Below are 23,514 nucleotides of genomic sequence, written 5' to 3' on the forward strand. Positions count from 1 at the left end.
ATCTAGTTTAACGTCGTCGATATTTGCCGTATTATCCTCATCCTTATCTGGATTCTTGAGGGGGCTAACTAATCTTTTTTTTGCGGGCCGAGCACCCCCACGTTTAGTCTGGGTCTTTCTACATGCTCTAACCACTCTGGGTAGTGGGGTGGGTGGGGTGGGTGGGTGTTGCACTATGGGATCAGTAGAAGCCTCTAGATCGACTAAAGTAGAAGTATTCTGCATAGTCATTTCCCTATCAGGAACACCGGAATTAGTGCAGACACTACTACTGTCATCCAGAGCCAATGGAGCAGGTGAAAGTTGCACACTAGATAATGGGGGGGGGGGGCTGCTAAGCCCTAGGGATTGTCTCCTCTCGCAATTAATTTTACTAACAATCTTCACTAAATAATTATCCAATGTCTGGGGTATAGAGGGGACTTTTTGCTTTGACATGCTTAGCAGTCACAAATTATCACTTTTAAAATCGAATAAGGCTTTTCCCAATTACGCACAGATAATAAGATGATAAGGGCTGCTTGAAAATATAAATAAAAGGCCGGTTAGCCTCTTGAGGGCCCCGCTCCCCGCTCCCCGCTCCCCCGCTCCCCCAATGAAACACAAAGCACCCCAGTCCTTACTGGAAACAGAACCTGAGTGTCGCTCGGGATATCAGTCCTTGCGGGCTACGATGATCCCTTACAGGCCTCCGGAGCGTGCCGGTGGTACCGAGTCCTTTACGAGATGCCGGGCTCAAACCCTCAGTCCTTCTGGGGAGCCAGGCGTCCGTGTTGAGCGGACTGAGTGCCGTCAGTCCGAAAGTCCGAAGCCCGAAAAGTCCAAAAGTCCAAAAGGGATGCGGGCACAGACAACTCAGTCCTTTCCGGTTATCCGGGGAATTGGGTCAGTCCTTTTCCCTCTGCGGGTCTCCGCGTGTATCCTAATTTACGGTTCCCCGTCTTCCTTTTCCCGCTCTCACGCTCCAGCGGGCAATGTCGGCGGCTTCTTCCCGAACGTCACCTTGGGCAGCTGCTTGGGCTAAAAAGGGATGCAAGGATCGGTGCGGCCTACCGTGAGTTGTGCGGCCTATGGGCCCCCGAGGCCCGGCACAGGCACGGTCCTTTACGAGGCCTCTCGCAGGCCGCCGGCTTATCCTTCCGTCCCCTTGCGCCGGGCGCTGGAAGGCGAAACTGGTTGCTCCGGCGACGTTTTGGTCTTCTCTTGGTAGCAGCAAATGGCGGCTATCTGTCTGTCACAGGCGCGGAGTTTCCAAGGCTGGCAGGGCGGCGCGTCACAATGACTGTGGCAGTCTATTCCCCCCCGTAGAGGGCACCTCTCCCTGCACTGGGTTTACGTTGGGCTCTGCGGCGGGCACGGAACCTCTTCCGGGCTAGGGGCTCACCTGCACTACCACAGGGGAGTGCGCCATGGCGGCGGTGTGTTTCTACGGCCCTCAGCTCCTCGGCAGCGCGGTCACTCCCGGCCCTTGCCCTTGCTCCGCCGAGACTAGCCTTCTCCCCGGCTGCTCCTCAGGAAGGAGTGGGTGAGGCCTCGGGAGGGTGGGGGGTGGTTCGTTAAGGCACAGAGTACCCTCCAGCAGTCGTTGCCCGTAGCAGTCCCCCGGTCTCGTACCTGGGCGGCAGGGCGTGCGGGCACTAGCAGGCACTAGCAGGCGCTCGTCGCCCCGAGGAGCCCTCCCTCGGCCGGCAGCAGCGCGGGGAAGGAACCCTGCCTTCTCCTCCACGGCAGAGCCTGTCACGCCGTCAGAGCCTGCTTCCCACTGGTGCTGCCTCCGCTGACCCGGAACCGTGAAGGGCGAAAGTCAACGTGAAGGGCACGAACAGGCACAAAGGATGCCTCAATGCAGTGGCAATCACGCGCAGTAAAACAAGAACGATCTGCCGAGGATAGTTTCCGCTGTTCTGTTCGTACGAGAGATTCGAGAGTGCACGGACCCCCTACCCCATTGGCCGGAGTTCAAAACGTGCGTGCGGACAGTCTCAGTCGACACTTCTCAATTGATCACGAGTGGCGTCTCCATCTGGATCTGATCCTTTGCATCTTCCGGATGTAGGGATTTCCTCAGGTAGACCTCTTTGCCACTCGGGAGAACACGCACTGCCCGTCGTTCTGCAGCCTCCAGTATCCGGTGCAAGGGGCGTTTGGGGGGGGGGACACGTTTCAGATGCCCTGGCACGACCAATTGCTTTACGCGTTTCCCCCCATACCCTTGATTCCTTGGGTTTTGAGGAAGATTCGCCAAGACCTGGCACAAGTCATTTTAATAGCTCCGGATAGGCCACGAAGGGTGTGGTACTCCGATCTCCTCCAACTCTCACTGTGTCCTCCGCTCCGTCTTCCTCACAAGGCAGACCTCCTCTCGCAGTTGCAGGGGCAGATTCTACACCCCCACCTCCACAGTCTGCACCTGCATGCCTGGAGATTGAACAGGGCAATCTGAGTTCCTTTTCTCTCCCGCCAGAAGTGGTGGACGTTATTTTATTAGCCAGGCAACACTCCACCAAATCAATCTATGCTGGCAGATGGCAAAATTTGTGGCTTGGTGTGTGTAGCAAGTTGGCTCTGTATGCACTATTTCAAAGTAAGGAATAGTATGCACAGAGTCCAAGGGTTCCCCTTAGAGGTAAGATAGTGGCAAAAAGAGATAATACTAATGCTCTATTTTGTGGTAGTGTGGTCGAGCAGTAGGCTTATCAAAGGAGTAGTGTTAAGCATTTGTTGTACATACACACAGGCACTAAATGAGGAACACACACTCAGAAACAATTCCAGGCCAATAGGTTTTTGTTATAGAAAAATATATTTTCTTAGTTTATTTTAAGAACCACAGGTTCAAATTCTACATGTAATACTTTGCATGAAAGGTATTGCAGGTAAGTACTTTAGGAACTTTGAATAATCACAATAGCATATATACTTTTCAAATAAAACACATATAGCTATTTTAAAACTAGACAAAGTGCAATTTTCAACAGTTCCTAGGGGAGGTAAGTAATTGTTAGTTCTTGCAGGTAAGTAAACCCCCTACGGGGTTCAAATTTGGGTCCAAAGTAGCCCACCGTTGGGGGTTCAGAGCAACCCCAAAGTTACCACACCAGCAGCTCAGGGCCGGTCAGGTGCAGAGTTCAAAGTGGTGCCCAAAACACATAGGCTTCAATGGAGAAGGGGGTGCCCCGGTTCCAGTCTGCCAGCAGGTAAGTACCCGCGTCTTCGGAGGGCAGACCAGGGGGGTTTTGTAGGGCACCAGGGGGGGACACAAGTTAGCACAAAAAGTACACCCTCAGCAGCACGGGGGAGGCCGGGTGCAGTGTGCCAACACACTTCGGGTTTTCAATTGGAATCAATGGGAGACCAAGGGGTCTCTTCAGCGATGCAGGCAAGGGGGGGGCTCCTCGGGGTAGCCACCACCTGGGCAAGGGAGAGGGCCTCCTGGGGGTCACTCCTGCACTGGAGTTCCGATCCTTCAGGTCCTGGGGGCTGCGGGTGCAGGGTCTTTTCCAGGCGTCGGGATCTGAGAGTCAGGCAGTCGCGGTCAGGGGGAGCCTCTGGATTCCCTCTGCAGGCGTCGCTGTGGGGGCTCAGGGGGGACAACTTTGGTTACTCGGAGTCGCCGGGGAGTCCTCCCTGAAGTGTTGTTTCTCCACAAGTCGAGCCGGGGGCGTCGGGTGCAGAGTTGCAAGTCTCACGCTTCTGGCGGGAAACGCTGTTGTCTTTAAGTTGCTTCTTTGGAAACAAAGTTGCAGTCTTTGGTGAACAGGGCCGCTGTTCTCGGGAGTTTCTTGGTCCTTTTAGAGCAGGGCAGTCCTCTGAGGATTCAGAGGTCGCTGGTCCTGGGGAAAGCGTCGCTGGAGCAGTTTTCTTCCGAAGGGGGGAGACAGGCCGGTAGAGCTGGGGCCAAGGCAGTTGGTGTCTCCGTCTTCTCTGCAGGGTTTTTCAGCTCAGCAGTCCTCTTCTTCTTTGGTTGCAGGAATCTGAGTTCCTAGGTTCAGGGGAGCCCCTAAATACAGAATTTAGGGGTGTGTTTAGGTCAGGGAGGGCAGTAGCTACTAGCCCTGAGGGTGGCTACACCCTCTTTGTGCCTCCTCCCAAGGGGAGGGGGGTCACATTCCTATCCCTATTGGGGGGGATCCTCCATCTGCTGGAGGATTCCTAAAAGTCAGAGTCACTTCAGCTCAGGTTGCCTTAGGGGCTGTCCTGACTGGCCAGTGACTCCTCCTTGTTTTTCTCATTATCTCCTCCGGCCTTGCCGCCAAAAGTGTGGCCGTGGCCAGAGGGGTCGGGCAACTCCACTAGCTGGAATGCCCTGTGGTGCTGGAACAAAGGGGGTGAGCCTTTGAGGCTTGCCGCCAGGTGTTACAGCTCCTGCAAGGGGGCGGTGATAGCATCTCCACCCAGTGCAGGCTTTGTTACTAGCCACAGAGTGACAAAGGCACTCTCCCCATGTGGCCAGCAACATGTCTCGAGTGTGGCAGGGTGCTAGAACCAGTCAGCTTACACAGGTAGTTGGTTAAGGTTTCAGGGGGCACCTCTAAGGTGCCCTCTGGGGTGTATTTTACTATAAAATGTACACTGGCATCAGTGTGCATTTATTGTGCTGAGAAGTTTGATACCAAACTTCCCAGTTTTCAGTATAGCCATTATGGTGCTGTGGAGTTCGTGTTTGACAGACTCCCAGACCATGTACTCTTATGGCTACCCTGCACTTACAATGTCTAAGGTTTGGCTTAGACACTGTAGGGGCACAGTGCTCATGCACTGGTGCCCTCACCTATGGTATAGTGCACCCTGCCTTAGGGCTGTAAGGCCTGCTAGAGGGGTGACTTATCTATACTGCATAGGCAGTGTGAGGTTGGCATGGCACCCTGAGGGGGGTGCCATGTCGACTTACTCGTTTTGTCCTCACCAGCACACACAAGCTGGCAAGCAGTGTGTCTGTGCTGAGTGAGGGGTCCCCAGGGTGGCATAAGATATGCTGCAGCCCTTAGAGACCTTCCCTGGCATCAGGGCCCTTGGTACCAGGGGTACCAGTTACAAGGGACTTACCTGGCTGCCAGGGTGTGCCAATTGTGTAAACAAAAGTACAGGTTAGGGAAAGAACACTGGTGCTGGGGACTGGTTAGCAGGCCTCAGCACACTTTCAAATCAAAACATAGCATCAGCAAAGGCAAAAAGTCAGGGGGTAACCATGCCAAGGAGGCATTTCCTTACAGTGTGGAGAGAACCAAATTGATCCCTTACGTGCCCATTTGTCAGACGTTTTATTATTTGCGTTGTCCTTGACGCAGAGGGGTTGTGCAGTTGCAACTGTTAAGGGCTATTTGTCTGCGCTGTCGGCCTTTCTGTGTCTTCCTGATCAACCCTCTTTGTTTAAATCCCCTATAGTTGTAAGGTTCTTGAAAGGTCTTACTAATAAGTTCCCTCCCTCTCCTTTTATTATGCCTCATTGGGATCTGAATTTAGTACTCCCATTCTTGATGGGTTCACCGTTTGAGCCTTTACATTCATGCCCCTTAAAGTTTTTAGTGTTAAAGTTTTTTTCTTGTAGCCATCACATCAGCTAGGCGAGTGAGTGAACTTCAAGCACTTAGCGTTCAACCCCCTTTCACTTCCTTCCATGCGGACAAAGTGGTGCTGAGGACCAGAGCAGCTTTCCTACCAAAGGTTGTTACACCCTTACATTTAGGGCAGTCTATTACGCTCTCATCCTTTTATCCTCCTCCCCATCCATCGAAAGAGGAGGAGAGACTTCATCGGCTTGACCCTAAAAGAGCTTTAAGCTTCTACGTTGACAGAGCAAGAGAGTTCCGAGTGGAAGATCAGCTCTTTATCGGCTACGTGGGGAAGAGGAAGGGCAAGGCAGTCCACAAGAGAACACTATCCAGGTGGGTCATTCTTTGCATAAACATGTGTTATTCTTTGGCAAAGAAGGTTCCTCTGGTTGGAATTAGAGCCTATTCCACCAGTGCTAAGTCGGCCTCCTCGGCTTTGGCTAGAGGTGTTCCTGTGGCTGATATTTGTAAGGCCGCAACTTGGGCTTCCCTCCATACTTTTGTGAAGCATTATTGCTTGGATTCAGAGGTTAGGAGGGATGGCCATTTTGCACGGTCCGTGCTGCAGGATTTCTTGGTCTGACCATTCAGGCACCCGCCACCGAGTGCGGTTATGCTTTGGGACTCTATTCATTAGGTGAGGAATCCACAGGTAGTTGTATCCATCAGAAGAACAAGTTACCTACCTTCGGTAACGCCTTTTCTGGTGGATACACTAGCCACCTTTGGATTCCTCACGGTCCCACCCGCCTCCCCGTTGCCTGGTTGGACCTACCAAGATATCCTAGGGTGTGTATGTATATAAGGAGTTGCATATATGTTTGATGGTATATGTAGATACATGTACATATATGTGTTTATAAATACATTTGATGTTTATATTTGATTAAAGGTTTTGTTTTATATTTGACTGATGTATTCATGTCAGGTATGTAGTCACCTGTTTTCCTTGAAGGCACGTAAAAAATTGTGAAAACTGACGTCAGCACATCGGCGAGGACCTCTTATTGCCTCAATGACGTCAGGCGGCGTAGCATGGGAGTCGGGCAATTGTGACGTCCTCGTCGACGTGCAGAGCTGGGAAGAAAATTTCAGTTGAATGCTGGCGCATTGGGAGAATTCATTAGGTGAGGAATCCACAGGTAGCTAGTGTATACACCAGAAAAGGCGTTACCGAAGGTAAGTAACTTGTTCTTTTTGTATTTTCTATGTTTTTTAATCTATTAATAGGGCATGGGCCTAGCCCCAAGAGCAGTAGAACATTATATGTAGCAACAGGAATACATGCCACACTTGCCGCTGGGTGTAGTTACGTTGCAGAAACATACAAATTCCATTGAAGGAGGGGGGAGACGAGGCAAGGGGGAGAATTGTACCTAGGTAAGAGGAAAATAGTGAAGCAGTGAGCCTTCAGGTCCTTGTTGAACTTTGGTAGGGCGGTTTCGGGTTTTAGGTGCAGGGTTAGATGCCCTGAACTGTCAGGCAGCAGATGATGAAGAGCTGCAAAGCTTTGCAGTAAACACAGGCAGGGGCTGCGGAGCTACAGAAACTTTGCATTGTAAGCCGGTGGGAACCTTCATGCTACTACTGCTCAAAGACCCTGTTTTGCCAAATTTCCATTTAAACTTTGATAACTTTACAGTTAGTAAAATTCATAGCTTTAAACGTTTTTCTGCAAAGTGTAAATTGTAGCCTTTGAATACCACTGCTTTGAATCAGTTTCCTGTTTCCAACCAGAAATCTTGTGGAATGAGAATATTTCCCCTTTGGTTGGTGAATGATGTGGAACATCTTAGCGAATGCTCATACAAGCAGACACATCTCGGCATACAACGTATTTGTCATGTTCTCTTGGACTCCTGGGGCTATGAGAAACATAAACCCTGTCCGGGGTAAAACAAACTATGGCCAAGAGATTATAAAAGTTGCTGGGCTCATAACTAGGACTCAGAAGGTGTTGGGACCTTCAGTTATTTCCTGTTGGGCCTTTATTTAACAACTCTACTTTACTCACGTAAAAGTATCTCTTCTCTATAAAGGCAATGCTGAGACAGGACATTGAGTTTATTAAATGTGATTACTGTGTCTTAGTGTACTCGCCATCTTAACCTACTGCACGTCATGGAGTAAGTTGCGACTGCTCATTCTGGTCATAATTGGAGAGTCAAGAGTACAAAAAGGAGTTTCCTTGTTGTCTATAAGCGAAGTGGTACCTGAAGCTCCTGTGACGCCAGTGGTAAACGGTACCCTCCACGGCTAGGTCTTTGTAACAGCTAGCGGCCCAAGTATTCACAGAAAACTTTAAGTCCCAACTGCATCACACTTGTTCCCCAATGGATCCTGCTCCCACTTATGGGCTGCTGTGTATCTTCTAAGTGCTTTGTGGGCCCTCGTGGTGCGTTAATTCACAATATTAATCTGCTTAACTGACACTCATCATCTATTACTCTTTAGCTCTACAGGGAGGCACAGGAGTGCATGACCCATCTCTCCCAGAGGCTAGGGACCCAGAAGTTCTTCTTTGGGGACGCGTAAGTACTGGAAAGGTTTTGAATCACTTATGATGAGCCTATTGGAGCAGGGACTTTTTAAAATGTGTATGTGTGCGCATGTGTGTGTGTGTATGTGTATGTATATATATATATATATATATATATATATATATATAGAGAGAGAGAGATAGAGAAAGAGATTCTGAAAAAGAAAGGTTAACTAAATATATTGTTCGCTTTGGTAATAAATTAACGTTTAAAAAAACGTCATAAGTTCATTTAAAAAAAACAGCGCAAACACAGTTAAACTTAAACTATGTTTACAGAAAAAAAATTAAATTCACAAGTTATGATTAGGAACAATATGAATAACTCGCACAATAGCTGTACCAACCATAACTTGCACATCAAACGCAATGGCCAATGAAGTAAAACTTCCAGTTGACATTATGCATGCAGGGTTTTATGTGATATATGCCCACTCCTACAAAATGTGGTCCTTGCCCACATCCCACACCAAGCTTTCAGCTTCGACAAACGACAGGGGCAAGAAGAGTTGTGGGACAGCCATAAATCAAACATTTGGAGGAAAGCTGTGGACTTCACATGCTGGCATTTTGCTGGCATGGCAGTTGCCAATGAAGTTAATGTGAACTGAGGTGACACCTCGGTAAACAATTCATAACAATTTTGTTTGCGAGCCTTATGTTTTGTATCTTCATATTGTAATTACATCATAGCTCTCTGCCTTTAATTTAATTAGCCTTAAGTTATGAATGACAGGTTATACCCTTTCTGGAGATGTGATCCTCAGGCTTGCAGGTTGCATGCACATCTCTTAACATGAATGTTAACTAATTGAGATTCTATCTTAAAAACTGTATCTTTAATTTGGCCTGTGCTTTCTGTGGACATAGTTATTTCGGGAGAGTAAGCCCTGGTGGGTTACCACTCTATTTCTCCCCTCCTGACAAATCCTCTCTGCCAGGAAGCCGCTAGCCCACCTGAGCCGCAGGCTGCCTTTGAGCTCTAGGCTCATTAGAGGGATCCTTGTCAGCTCGGTCCTAAAGGGGCTTAAGATTTATCATCTGGACCTTGCCAGGTGAATTGGGTCCCTTGTGCAGGGCAGAGGGCTGGCTTGTGGTGCAGTAGGATCTGTGCACAAAACTGCTTATTCAGGGACCACAGTAAAGAGAGCGCTGGGAATGCCTTCAAATCCAGCTTCTAGAAAAAGCAAGCACCTCCTCTTGGTCAGACACCCATTAATAGGTTCTCCAGAAACAACTTTTACCTCTTTGAACCCAGGCTTCCAAATGTAATGTATGCTATAGGGCTGTGGTCCTTAACCTGTGGTCCACAGACCCTTGGGGATCAACGATGCCTACTCGGAGGGGGCGGAGGGGAGGAGGGTCTGCGCTGTCTTAGAACATTAAATTATATTAATAAAGTGTGAATCAAGAAGCAAAATTGAAACTGGTAGCTAACAATTTAAGTTGGTTCTCTCATATTGATTTGTGGATGCAGTGCAGGTGTATCAAACAGAATATAGTTTGGATGTTGGGTGGCCTAAATGTAATTTAGAAAGACTCCTACCTTCCTATTAAAATGTTCGTTGAATTAAGTCATATTTTAGCATTTGTGTATCTGTTTGATGAATGCTTGTTTCTGTATTTTTGTGTACTGTATTGCGGTTCAAATCATTGAAATTGCTTAGGCCGGGTTCCAAGGATTCCAATAATGATTCATTTGGGGACCACAGAGTCCATTAATGATTACGTAGGTGTCCACAGCAATCACAAAGTTAAGAGCCACTACCTCAGAGCACTATACTTTGGTACCAAAGCGCTTTCTCGGCCAAGCAGTCCTCCTCCTTGGCAGGTCCTATCTACTGGCAGCACCCTGATCATTCTCTGAGAGACTTACTACAGTTTCTGTAAAGACACTTGTTGGGCATCTCCATTATGCTCCTTGGACCCAAGAACCCTTGCTAGTCTCCTCCAATATGTTTGAGGCACAGCTGACTACTACTGCCATTTGCAACATTTGGTTCCGGACTACTGCATAGTTCCCCTTTGTTTACTAATACCGGCTTCCTATGCCAGGTAATGCAGACACCACACTATTGGCAGTCTGCTGCAGTATCACCAGTGGATCTAAGACTGTTAGATCGTGATTGCTGCTGAATTCTTCAGGAGCTTAACACAAGCCTCCTTCAAATTTCTGTTTTTGCTCCCAACTCCACCAGTTTCCCAAAGAATGCTCTAGCGACAGCTGACAACAGGTGACATCCTGGAGAGTTCTTTAGGCGACCACTACCTGCTGCAGCCTTCAGGAGAATTGTCTGGGGGACACATAACTGCCTCCAGCTTCCGAAAGCATGGCATTAGTGACGACTGACTTCTGCCAGCCTCTTAAAGAATACGCAGAAGGCATCTGAAGACCCCCGACCTCAAGGGTTCTAGGATACACCCAACTACTGCCATACTTCTGGAGAAAGACAAAGGGGACTTCTGACTAGTTGGCCTTCTCTTGAGCAGATAACTAACTCCCATCAGCCTCCTAGTCTCACTGGACACAATCCAGCTTCTGGAGAACTGATCGCCAGTCTGCAATACTTTACTATTTTTGTTGTTCCTTCAACCCTTAAGTTCTCAGTTGCGGCCCTGTCTTTTAGTTTGTTTTTCTTGTTATACCCCCGATGCCTCTGTTCTCTCTTGCAGGCCGGCCTCACTCGATGCACATGTCTTCAGCTACTTGGCCCCTCTGCTGAAAGCACATCTGCCCAGCAGCAAACTGCAGCAGCACTTGAAGTCTCTAGACAATCTCTGTAACTACTGCACGTCCATTTTGAGCATCTACTTCAGTTGGGATGGAGGTAAGAACGTGACACTCCACAGTATTCTTTGGTATGCTGAGTACACAGAAGACCGTATGAGGTTGGGGTTGAGTCCATTTCATCTGGGACATTATCACGAAAAGTGACAGACTTTGGTAAAGCCTTTTTATGAGAGAAAGGTCCACTTTTCTCGGTCTGTTCTCCTAGATCTTCCAATTTTGGTGTTGAATTATTTGTCTAAGTCCCACTCCTCAACGTCTAACTTTTGTTGCTTTCCAAACATAACGTGGAAAACTGCTCCCACATAGAAAGCATTTCACATCCAATTACCCTAAACCACAGCCCTGTAATGGTGTTTACCCCAGGTTCACTGGGCACAGTTGTAGGAAGCTGAGCTGGTGTGTGGTGGACACCTATGGTGTTTGCACCTTATATCAGGTCCAGGCAACTCCTATTAGTTAGTGAAAAAGTTTCTAGGAAGCCAGGGCTCTCTAGTTGTAGCTGTGGTGAGCAGCCAATACTTATCCAGGACGTGTGTAAAGCACTTGCAGTACCACAGTAACTTATCTCACATGAAAGGAACCACACAGTGTTGCAAAAATAAAGGTATGTTATTATAGTAACACAGAACTAGATTACTTATAGGCAGTCCCCAACTAGAGGTAAGTAAATACTATCTATATCTATATCTATATCTATATATATATATATATATATATATATATATATGGTATTTATTAGGAATTAGCATAGAAAAACAACAAGCATGGGGGAGAAATAGCAGACCATAGCTACGGCCCTTTGGGGAGGGTCAAACCATATACTAAATTAGAGAAATGCAAAGTTAGGTCCCCCCACCCAAGGATGCAGAGTAGTTAGTAGGGAGCTGAGAGGACTTGGAACCCCAAAAGGTGAGTAGCTAGAGGACCCCCAGCGACCAGGAGAGCAGAGGTAAGTTACCTGGTCTTCCCATAGACCAACAAGGGGACTTGGAAAAGGAACTTTGCAAGAACAGGACCAGTCCATTGGAACCCAACAGTGGATAATCAGAATGAAGAGAACTTGCAAAAGAAGGAGACAGAGTCCAGTCCAGGTGGGGCAGGAGCCACTACCCACCCTTCTGTGGATGAAGATCAGGGTCGACGGTGGAAGATGAAGGTCAGCTGTGGATCCCAGGAGCTGCAGAGGAGTCCCAGAAGGTGTGCAGCAGCTGTCCCACGCCGGGTACCGGGTCGCAGTTGGGGTAGTGGTCAGGAAGACCACTAACAGGCCTTTGGAAATGCAAATCTGGACAGAAGAGGATTTTCTAGGGCTGAGGAGGACCAGCAAGGTTCAAGGAACTGGACCCTTGGAGGGGAGTCCGGGCTGACCCTCAGCAGTTGGGAGAGACAGCAGAAGCAGGCGTAACCCCCACCGGTAACCTACTGGCAGCCAGCATAGCAAGTTGCAGTGAGACCTAGTCAGAACACCTGGAGAGGAGAACCACATCATGGAGCAGCAGAGGAGAGACTGTCCTTGCGAGGATGAAGTGCAGGAGGCCAGGGCTACTGGGAGTCTAAAGATCCCTCAGAGCAGGAGCAAACAAGCCTTGGTTGTTGCAAGAGTCGCGGTGCACAGGGATTCTGCCTTGAAAGGAGAGGCAAGGGCTCACTGTCTCCAAAGTTGGATAGAAGGCAGAGAGGACCACTCAGAACCACAACCTTTGTTGGAGAATCCATGCAGTTCTAGCAGAGAGCAGTTCTAGCAGAGAGCAGGTCCCAGCAGCTGGACGTCATTGCCTTAGGTGCCTGCAGAGGCAGGGGAGTGACTTTTTCACTCCAAGGGAGATTCCATCTTGCTTCTTTGGTGCAGCTGAAGTCTTGCCAACCACAGAGTATGCACAGCTGTGGAAATGTGAAAATTGCTGGAAGGAACTGGAGAAACAATGTTGCAAGGCAAGGTTGTCGCAGGTGTTGCAGGCTTGTTTGGTTCCTATGAAGTCCAGTAGTGGTTCCAGTGGCCAAGACTAGAAGAGGTCGATGCAGATGAGTCCTGGTGGAGTCTTGCACACCGAATCTGGGGAACCACCTGCAATGGAGTCCTTAAATAGCCCTAATAGGGGGGCTTGGTCGCACTGCAGAGGCGGTCACTGATGTCAGTCACCTGTCCTGACCAACCAGATTCTCCCAGGGGCCTCTGCACATCTTGTTTTCAAGATGGCAGAATCAAGTGGCCACATGGGGGAGCTCTGGGCAGCAGCCCTGGGGTGGTGATGGAGAGGGGAGTGGTCACTCCTATTTCCTTTCTGTAGTTTCACGCTAGATCGGGTACCAGGAGGTAGGGAGGGGGAGTGGGGCCTGGACTGGTGCAAACCAGATTATGCAAGCAGGGCACCAAATATGCCCTTAAAAGCAAGCTGGTGGCGTGGGGAGGCTACTCCTCCCCAGCCGTGGGACACCTATTTCTAAGGCAGAGGGTGTTGCATCCTCTCTCCCACAGGAAATCCTTTGTTTTGCCTTCTCCTGCCTGAGCTGGTCAAGCAGCAGGAGGGAAGAAACCTGTTTGAGGGGCTGCAGCAGCGTGGGCTGCTTGCAAAACCTTGGGAGGCTGGCAGGAGCAATACTTGGTGGTGGGGGGGTCCTCTAAAGAGCCCCCAGAGTGCATGGAATCACACCACCAATACTGGGATTAGTATTGTGGTATGATTCCGACGTGTTTGATACCATACATGCCTAGGTACGGAGTTACCATTATGTAGCTGGACCACAGGTAGTGAGTGACCTTTAGCAAGTACACGGGTAAAATGGCTTCCCCGCTTTTACGAAGTCCAGTGCTTTGGAACTAGAGTTCGTAGGGGTACCTCTGCTCGTACAGGGGTGCCCTCACACACAGGGACCTGCACTGTGCACTTTGGGCTGAAATGGTCTTAAAGTGGCTTACAGTGACCTGGTGCAGTGACCTGGTGCAGTGACCAGCAGTGAAAGGGTGCATGCACCTTTTCACACAGGCTGCAATGGCAGGCCTGCAGAAACATTTTGCATGGGCTCCCATGGGTGGCATAATACATGCTGCAGCCCATTGGGGACCCCTGATGTACCAATGCCCTGGTACCTTAGGACCATATACTAGGCACTTACAGGGGTACACCAGCATGCCAATTGTAGTGTGTAAACGGTACCAAGGCAACCAAATTTAGAGGACAGAGGGCAATCACTGGGGTGCTGGTTAACAGGATCCCAGTGACATCAGTCTGAGCATGCTGAAAACAGACAAAAAGTGGGGGTAACCATGACAAAAAAGAGTGACTTTCCTACAACAGTGTTAAACAATATCATCTTTCTGTGGCTCTAACCTCTCCCTCTTTATCCCTGCCTTGTTTATAGATGGTCCACAGGCACCCTTGAAGGCTCCATCTGGAGATTCTGCAGACTCTGAAGAGGAACCCCACAAGCGGCGGACCCAAGTGCTATCTGTCATGCTAGGGCTGGTGGCCATGATTGGATACGCGTTGCTCAGTGGTATTGTATCCATCCAACGAGTGTCTGAGGTTGACAACGGACGCCATGCGATCACCATGGAGGACGATGATGATGATGATGAAGAAGACTGACCGACATTAAGAGTCCTGGGGGCTGTTTTTTTGGTTCTGGCGGATGTCATGTCCAAGCCACTTTTACAACCCAAGTTCGAGGAATTGGCTGCCTGGCAAAGAGTACACACAAAAGGGGACCATCTATTGGAGTCTTCTACTGCTCAACAAATCTTATGGTCACTTCACAAAGCATCATCGTACTAGGCCAAAGCGGATTATGCTATGTGTTACTAGAACAAATGTCAGTTCCACCACCAGGAAATTCTGAACAACCCACTGTTTCACCAGGGATCTTTGCCGAAGAGAGGGAAGGCCCATCCACCTGTAGACTTGCATAGGTAATAGAAGTCCCACCTCTTTTTGCCTGCCAGTTTTCTCAGTTGACAGAAAGCTCTGCCTCATTTTTTCCAGAAGCTTGCTTGTCCTCACCTCCTGTTTGTCATCAAGTTTGCAAATGTGACAATCGCATCTACCTTCAAGCACCCTATCTTAAAACACGTGCTTACCCAACAAACTTTCTCTTATCAACTGTTGTCCGTAAGAACTGCGGACAAGAGGTTAACCGTGAACAGCAAAAGAGGCCCCGAACATCCGGGCCAAAGTAATTGATCAAGTCACCCAAAAATGGTAAAAAAATTCAGACACTACAGTGGAACAACTCACTGCAGGGCAGGTCACTGACACCCTAGGTTCAGTTACCACATAGACCATGCATGATGGCAGAGTTTTCACAATAACTTCCAAAACGTGATCCCGTGCACAATTATTCGCCATTTACTTGTTAATATGACAGGCCTCATGCTTAACAGGGTGTGTGTTGAGGATGTATGGTGTGGGTTGCCGGTGCCAAAAATATTTTTCCGAGATGTGTATGATCCAAGAAAATGTGCTATGTGGATATTTTGAATTAAGAGTTGAAACAGTTAACTCTTCTTAAAAAAATAAATAATAATAATAATAAAAATAGCAAAAATAATGTTTCAAGGAAATCTCTGGGGTGTTCACTTCCTGAAATCCTTGTTTCTAGTCATGCATTAAAGATCCTTTGCATGGCTGCTTTTAGTTACATTGTTGCGCACCATCACGCCTAGAGATGTGGTCACGCACCTCTTAGTTAATGCCTTCTATGGAAGGCTCACCGGTAACCATACCCACTCTTCATGCTCAGATACCCAGCATGTTTGTGGTTTACCACAGGCCATCCTGCCAATTATCCTAGGGAGGGTCGCACTGCTTCGTAATTTCAGGCACCAAAATAGGTCTAGCTGTGTTCCACGCAGGCTTTGTATATCCCACATGTTGGGAACAGCCTCGATCCCACCCTTCCCCAGACTTCTTTTTAATGAGAGCCCTGAAGGGCTGACATGCTCTTCTATACGTACCCTTCCCTACTGATGTTACCCCTACTCTGATTACGAACTCTTTGCATGTCCTGCCTACTCGTCTTTATGGTCTGAGTGTATAGGTCTCCGGTTTCACCATTGATTTATCAATATTTTCCATTGTTGCATCATCTTCCTGCGTATTTAATTAATTTACTTTATTTTGCTTCACGTTTAGGGAGAGCTACTGTGTATTTCCTTTCTGTATTAGAATGTCTACCTTTTCCCCACAATTTTTTTTTTTTAATCTGTGTTCACGTACTTAATTTTTTGAGCCACCAGTCAAAACCTTATTTTGCATGCTTGTTTCAGATGAGAGAGATTTGTAAGTGAAAAGGAATGGTGTTCCTACATGCATCTGGTCAATGCATGCTGGTCAGATCTTCGACTTTGTGTCCGATTCCTGCCTTATCTCCCCAGGCCACCATAATCTAACACAGGAACCTCATTTGCCACTCACTTTGCCCTGTAACAGATAGTCTTCCCCCACTCTACCTGTTTAGTGACCGACTTTTTTGACTTGGACTATCAAGTGATGGATACCATGCCCCCACTTGACTTGTCTGATGTTATTCTTCTACACACATTTTCATACTTGGGACTGCCTAGCAACTTTTTTTCTTCTTGGGTTGGACTTCATTCCTTAGAGACTCTTACTGGGTCTCTGTCCCACTGGGCCAATTCAGTGACATGCTCCCAATTTCCTAGTCACAGTGTCCAGTAACCAACTAACTCCCTCAGCCACCTGTGCAGTGATATTTCTTCACTTGGCATAGCACGTATTGAACTTCTCTGCCCCGTTCATCTTTTTCTTTGTCACCCCTCTCCACGCATCCTTTCATAGATGGACCGTCCAATACCTCATTACTTCTAGGTTTGGCCAGTGACAAACTCTCCTTCACTCTCTTAACTGTGGCAGACGCCTCATTCCCTTCCCGTGTCCTCATTTTGCCTACCCTGTGACATGTTTTTAATTTCTTGCGTGCTTTTTTTTTCAGTGATCTACCACTCACCCTCTTTCCCGTCTTACCAGGTCATTTGAAAGACCCAGATCTCTCCATTCTGCTTATCTGGCATACCATTCCCAGCTCCACCTCGCCAGTGAGGGTCTTCAATCTGGGAGGGATCATTTTGTACTGGCGATTTGTCACATTTTCGTTGTTTTCACTGCATGTGTTTCTGCACCTAAACAGGAGCCAGGTTCCAATGTATGGCCAAAAGATGGGTCTGTAGTATCCCTCATGTGAAATCTATGTACAGCCTGGAGGTGACTGACTTGTAGTCTTCAACGCAAGCCGAATATTAAAGAAGCGCGAGAAAGGCGTGAGTGGGGCTGGGCCAACATCCATGGGATAAAGTAAAGTGGTCTCTATTAAAGCATGGTCTATAACTTGATTCAACATTCAATAAATATTGTTTTTATTATGTGTCTGTACTAAGAGTGAACTACTTTTGCTGGCATCGTCAAAATGGGTGGATTCTTAATAGGCGTCAAGAGGCTGCCACCAGGAGTTCTACAAGCTTGTGCGTGTCTGTATTTTGAAGCACTTTGTACATTCCTTGGTAGTCGATGCTTGAGCACATCAGTCATTAGTGCTATGCTCACAGCACACTGACAATGTTTTACTCTAAGAGGATGCCATCTACTTTTAATGATTTGGCACTGCCCATGCCTTTAAAACATAATAATATAACTTGCCCTTCCTAAAATATTATTTTTCACATAGAACTATCGGAAGAGTTATATTTAACAGGCACATATGTTGTTCTGTTTAGTACTATACAGTTTGGCAGACTTTCACAATCTCCCTTTCAAAGTATTGGTCGGCACTGCATGAAGAAACATTTCTTCGCCAGCATGTTTTCTTGCGACATGAGCCGGTGGCCCATTTCATCCCAGAAACTAGTAATTTCTAAAAAAGAAATCCCAGTCAGCAGATGGCATTTCTGGTTTATCAGCCTGATGTGCATAGAGCAGTTGCCCATCTAGCACAGGAGGGGATAAAAAAAAAGTCTCTCCTCGAAGCAGTCTTGACAGCAGTCACCTTTGCACACAATGTGGACGCAGTCACCTGCAACTCACCCCACAAGTGTTTTGCATAAGGCAGCTTTAAATAACAGTTTACTGCTAATTAAGTAAGAATGTGATCACAAATGCAATTAAGCACCCTAAAGCCTTTGATGCAGACGAGCAACCAGCGATGCCTAATCATTGAGCTTCGTATAGGATTTTGGCATCAGAGGATTGTCTAAAGATGCTCTAATGAAAGCATTACCTCTTCTGGATTGATAGACATGCCTATTGAACTGCAGATGGAGAAATTCTGAGTGCACTGTTGCTTTATATTACGTGCTTGCGTTGTTAGGTTTCTGGATGAGATTATACTATGTTGTATGTGTGTGGTGGTTCATAATACGCCTTCTAAACTTTTGTTTTTCATTTAAATGTGTTCCTTAAGTTTGAGATTTTTATGTCACCAAAGTTGTTGACTTACGTTGTCGCATAGGAATTGTATTGAATTGCTGTGTGAGGTTTGACGCAAAACTACTAACACAGTAGACAGCAAGTTGACATCCCATTGTTTGTAGTGTTTGAGGATGTAAAGTATTCTAACTTAATGTTTTATGGGTTAAAGTGGCTAAGTTAGAGATAATGTAGATTTTCCACAGCCTCGTGGGCAGAAAATCTGGATTTTATCAGACATAGAGGCTAAGATTATGCAAATCTTCCTTTATTGCCCGCTCACAGCAGCAACAATTGAAGGAACGCGGAACTTTAAAACATTCTAATAAGCTATAAAATTCTGCATCACACAGCCATCTTCCTTCTTCAGGGCTGCGCACAAGATACATTTGAAACATAGAAGAGCAGGATTTCTCCTCCGAGCTTTCTAACTCCATCGTATCCAAGATCCAAATCTGATATTCCCCTAATCTGAAAAGAAAACAAAATGTAAACTGTCAGGGAAGGTTAGAGGTGGGATAATCTTAGCCTCTGTGTCTTTAATAAAATTCAGATTTTCTGCCCCTCAGTGTGTGGAAAATCGACATTTTATGGCATGACACAGAGGCTAACATGCATGTTTAAAGTGCAGACAATACATTATCAATTGAATTTTCAACAGGATTAAAATAGCAATTTCTAAACATACTTTTGTTCTACCAGTCTCCAGCTCGTAAAATATCCTGCAAACCTCCCCCATAACAAAAGCCTTGGATGCAGAACCACCTCTAAGTGAGTAAACTCCAAATCTAGTTACATCCACTCCTGCTTCCCTCATCACCTCCTTTACCCATCTTGCCAAAGTTGGAGGAGAAGCTGCTTTATAAAATGCGGCTAGAATATAGTCTGTGATAAAGTTTTTGTTTCTTTTAATATAGAAACAGACTCTTTCAGGTTGATAGGCCCTAGATGTAACATCCAGGGCTTTAACATCTGAGGTGAGAATGAAGGACACTAAGCAAAGCAAAAGTGTTAATTTGTAGATCTGTTTCAATGATAGCGTTGTTATCACCACAATTTAGTACAAATTGTAGAACCTGTTTAACATCCCTAAAGGAGGATTCAAAATTCGCATACTGAACATAACTTTCCTAATTAGTAAATGCTGGCCTACGGAGATACCATTTACCAAAAAGTGTCCAACGGCAATAGCTGCTCTGTAGACCTTCATTGTTCTAGTCCAAAATTAAATAATTCAGTCAAATAATGTGTCGCATGAACAATATCTGTTGAAAAAGGATCGTTATCCTGTCATAGACACCAACAAACTCACTTCTGCCAAGACAATCTATATGCCTTTCTAGTTCCTGAAGCCCACAATTCTGAAATGAGTCTAACAGCTTTTGCCGAAAGTCCTGGCACCTCCCAATGTCTCCTGAAATCTTCCAAGCCATCAAATGTAGAAGCCCCTGCTCTACCAAGCTGTGGAACTCTTCTGTTGGTCCTAGGGTTACTTCCATGAAAGTTGAGATAAGGCAGGTAAATCTATGCATATTTCTATCATGATTGGAAACCAAGCTTGGGATCCCCAACCCGCGGTTACTACTACCACAGTCTCCTTGCATCTGCGTAGTTGCAGAAGAAATCTCAGCAGCATTGCAAATGGGGGAAAACTCATAAGGTGCCAAACCCCTCCAATCTTGTAGGAAGGCATCCACCTCCCATGAGTCTGGGTCTGGTCTCTAACTTAAAAAAAACCTTTCTATCTGGGTGTTCTATCTGTCTACAAATAGGTATGTGCTAGAAGGGCTCCATTTCTCCTGAATTCCTAGAAAAACCTTTCTGTTCAACCTCCACTAGCTGGAATCTCTGAAATTCCTGAAACAACCAATCCGCAAAGCCATTTGATAGACCAGGTACTTGCTCCACCACAACTGAGATTCCATCCTTAAAATAATATTCTCAAAAACCTTTCGCCAAATCTGCTAGACCTTTTGAGTGAGGGCCACCCATCTTGTTGACATATCGCACTGCAGAGATATTGTCCATGCGGAGCATCAAGCAACACTTAATCATACCCTGATTAAAAGATGGAACAGCGAAAGAACCTGCTCACAACTCTAGACTGTTGATATCCATATTCCTCTCTTGACTCGTTCAACATCTACCAGTTGACAAATTCCTGTATGTTGCACCCCCAACCTTCTAAGCTCGCATCCGATTCTATCACACTTTCCAGGTCTCCTGGAAAATAGCCATGCCATTTCAGGCTTCTGTATTCCTCAGCCACCACTCTATTTCCCTCCTTGACTCATGATCCAAACAAATCATTTAAGAGTAAGACCCACTCATCCGCAGACTTCTAATTTTTAGTCTCTGAAGGGCGTAATATTATAGAGGCCGGGAAATATTGCCTGGATTGTTGCTGATAAGACATACAATCCTTGTTAAGACCCTCAAAGGCATCGCATTCATACCTAAAGCCTTCTTCAACTCTTTTCGCAACTTCAACTTCTCCCTTGGAAGCTTTAACTTTGCTCGTACTGTGTTTATAATGAAGCCTAAAAACAGAGTTTCCTGGCTTGGAATTAAGAAGGACTTCTTCCTGTTTATCACAACACCTAGTAATTCTGTAAAATCCATTGTCATCCTTGTGTTGTGCGACACTACTGCCATTTCTTGAATCATATTAAGAATATTGTCTAGGTAAAATAATTTAATCTTACACGGCTCATCCGTAGCCAAGCCGCTATGAGGCAAAGTACCTTTGTAAAGCACCAAGGTGCTGATGAAAGGCCAAAGGGCAGACTTTTGAACTGCCATTTATTCCCCAACCACTGAAATTGTAGGAATTCCTGTGAGGTTCCCAAATTGGTACTGTTAAATAAGCATCCTTGAGGTCTACCCTCATTAACCAATCTCCTTATTTCAGTACATCTATTTGCAGGTAGACCCCACTCCATTTCAAAATGGCGATATACCAACCACTTGTTTCGGTCTTTCAAATTTATCTCTGGTTGCATACCTTTGTCTTTTTTTTCTCTACCGATTTAATATATTGCTGATGAAGCCTATTACACCATTTGTGACCTCCTTTTGTGGCACCTTTTGACAACAAATCCTACACCTCTTGGATAACCATATCTCTGTCTTTCAGTGAAAAATGAATTTCTTGTGGGTTTCTTGTTTGAATTGGGAAACCCTTAAATTCTAGTTTGAACCTCTTGACGGTATCTAGAACCCAGGGATCTTGAGTCGCCAGCTTCACAAAATTGGCCAGCCTGACTCCCACTTTTACCTGTGTATCTGAAAGGAATGAAGTGGTGATTACCTGATTAAGCTCCTCTCTGCCTCTTATCTCCCCTGTCGAATCTGCCACGAAACCGCTGTCTTTGAGGGGAAAAGACTTAAAATGATCCAAAGTTAGACTGAGTGTATTTCGCTCCACATTTCAAAAAGGTGCTCGTAACAAATTGTCCTAGTTCGCCCTGCCCTTCCAAAAACACTATCAGCAAACACCTTTTTTATATCCTTTTGGGATTTCTGAATACAATTAAAATCACTGACATATTTAGCCATGTCCTTGATCAAATCTTCCCCAAATAATTGACCCCGAGAAGCGGGACCCCCTTCCTTATTTCCCATATCGACTAATTTTGGGTCACTTTTCAGTAAAATGCCTTTTCTCCTTTCACTTGAGAGGGCCGTATTTGCATTGCCTAACAGGTAAATAGCTCTGTGCTCCCACTGGCTCAACTGTTTACAATCCACAGACTTCTCGGTAATAATAGACGTGTCTTCTGCCATTTGAAAAATTTAGTCCAATAACATTTAAGAGGTGATCCTGACAGGATGTCAATCCTCTGTCAAGGTCTTTTCCATTTTTTGTAATGAAAGCTGCAACCTTGGGGTCTAATTCCGGAGTCAGAATGACTTTATCTGGGAGGGACCTTATGTCATATGATAATTCTCTTCTCAGCCAGAAAAGGATGTATTCAGCCACATGCTGAAAGGGAGTCCACGAGGAGGAAAGAGGGTGCTTGAGTAAAAGAGGATCAAACATTTCCTCCCCCAGGGGTCCAGAATGCCCATTTGTGATCCTGAGGCCTTATTTGCCTCAAATCGTGTGACACGATCTTTAATTTCAATCATTTCCTCATCGAAATCGTACTCCGAAGAGTACAAAAGGGCAATTTCTGATCAGAATCCTCATCACTAACTGGTTACTCTGGAACTTCAGGGACTTCATTTCGCCCATCCACAGTGCCTGAGGCAAAAGTCAAAGTAAAATCTCTGGCCATCAGACAGACTTCGTTCGACAATCTTAGCTTTTTTATTTTTTTAAATATGCTCGCTCTCTGAAGTGTTTGCTTTTTTTTTTTTTAAGTATAACCTTTCCCACACACCCTGAATATTCTGCTGGTTCAGAAGGTCTTTTTTTTGTATTAGGGATTTTGACCAATTTCCATTTCTTAATTAGCTCCTTAAACCTACTATCAATGGAGTCAGACAGCGACCCGATCAATCTATCCGCTGCTCCAACTAACGTTTCCTCAAGTTTTCCTTCTAATCTATCCTCAGAATGGTCAGCCAGCTTGAAGATCATTCAAGTTATCTTACTAAGAAAAAGACTTCGTAAAGGAAAAGCTAGGGGCGGGGTGACTGAGAAGATAGAAAATACCTCTTGTGGTCTAATGGACTCCAACTGCCGATTAAGTTTCCACCAGGTCATATAGTTGGCGAAACATAAAATGGTCGCAAATACTGTAAAATGATAGGAGGATCCCAAACTATGAAAATGTCCGCCAACTCGCAGGTTGCCTGGAAGAATTGCCTGGGCTGCTCCGGGGCCAAAAGGTACAGGTAAGGAAGTCTAATGGCACGGTGTAGAAGACTTCCGTATGCGCGTTCACTCCGGTAAGGTATGAGTGCGTGTCAATGTTATGAAGTAAAAACGGGAGGCATGACGACGTGAACACTGAAAGAGGGCCCGCAGCCTCCATCAAACCTCCCCAAAAGAACGGTAACTATGCGATTAGCATGCACGTTTGCTCAGATAAGGTGGGAGCGCACACAGGAAGCCCAAGGACGTGAACTCTCGAAGAAAGGTCCGCTTCTTCTCCAAAAGCTCTCAATTTGTAACAAAGTGAGGATGCGAACCCTCGAAGGAGGTCTTGCTTCCTCCACCAAAACGGTGAACGAGCATGACCCACAGGAGGTTGACGTGAAAGGCGTAAA

General features: G+C 46.4%; 1 protein-coding gene across 1 annotated transcript in view; it reads left to right on the forward strand.

Moving 5' to 3' along the window:
* The window catches only part of MTX1 (metaxin 1), a 104,616-nt gene extending 87,356 nt beyond the window's left edge, over positions 1-17,260 (forward strand). Inside the window, exons 6-8 of the mRNA XM_069218427.1 lie at positions 8,007-8,083; positions 10,765-10,919; positions 14,243-17,260. Coding sequence (XP_069074528.1) covers positions 8,007-8,083; positions 10,765-10,919; positions 14,243-14,469 — 459 coding nt within the window. The 3' untranslated portion in view covers positions 14,470-17,260. The remainder of the gene's footprint in view (positions 1-8,006; positions 8,084-10,764; positions 10,920-14,242) is intronic.
* The last annotated feature ends 6,254 nt before the right edge of the window (positions 17,261-23,514 follow it).

This window comes from Pleurodeles waltl, chromosome 12 (genome assembly GCF_031143425.1).
Source record: "Pleurodeles waltl isolate 20211129_DDA chromosome 12, aPleWal1.hap1.20221129, whole genome shotgun sequence".
NCBI classification, from domain to species: domain Eukaryota; kingdom Metazoa; phylum Chordata; class Amphibia; order Caudata; family Salamandridae; genus Pleurodeles; species Pleurodeles waltl.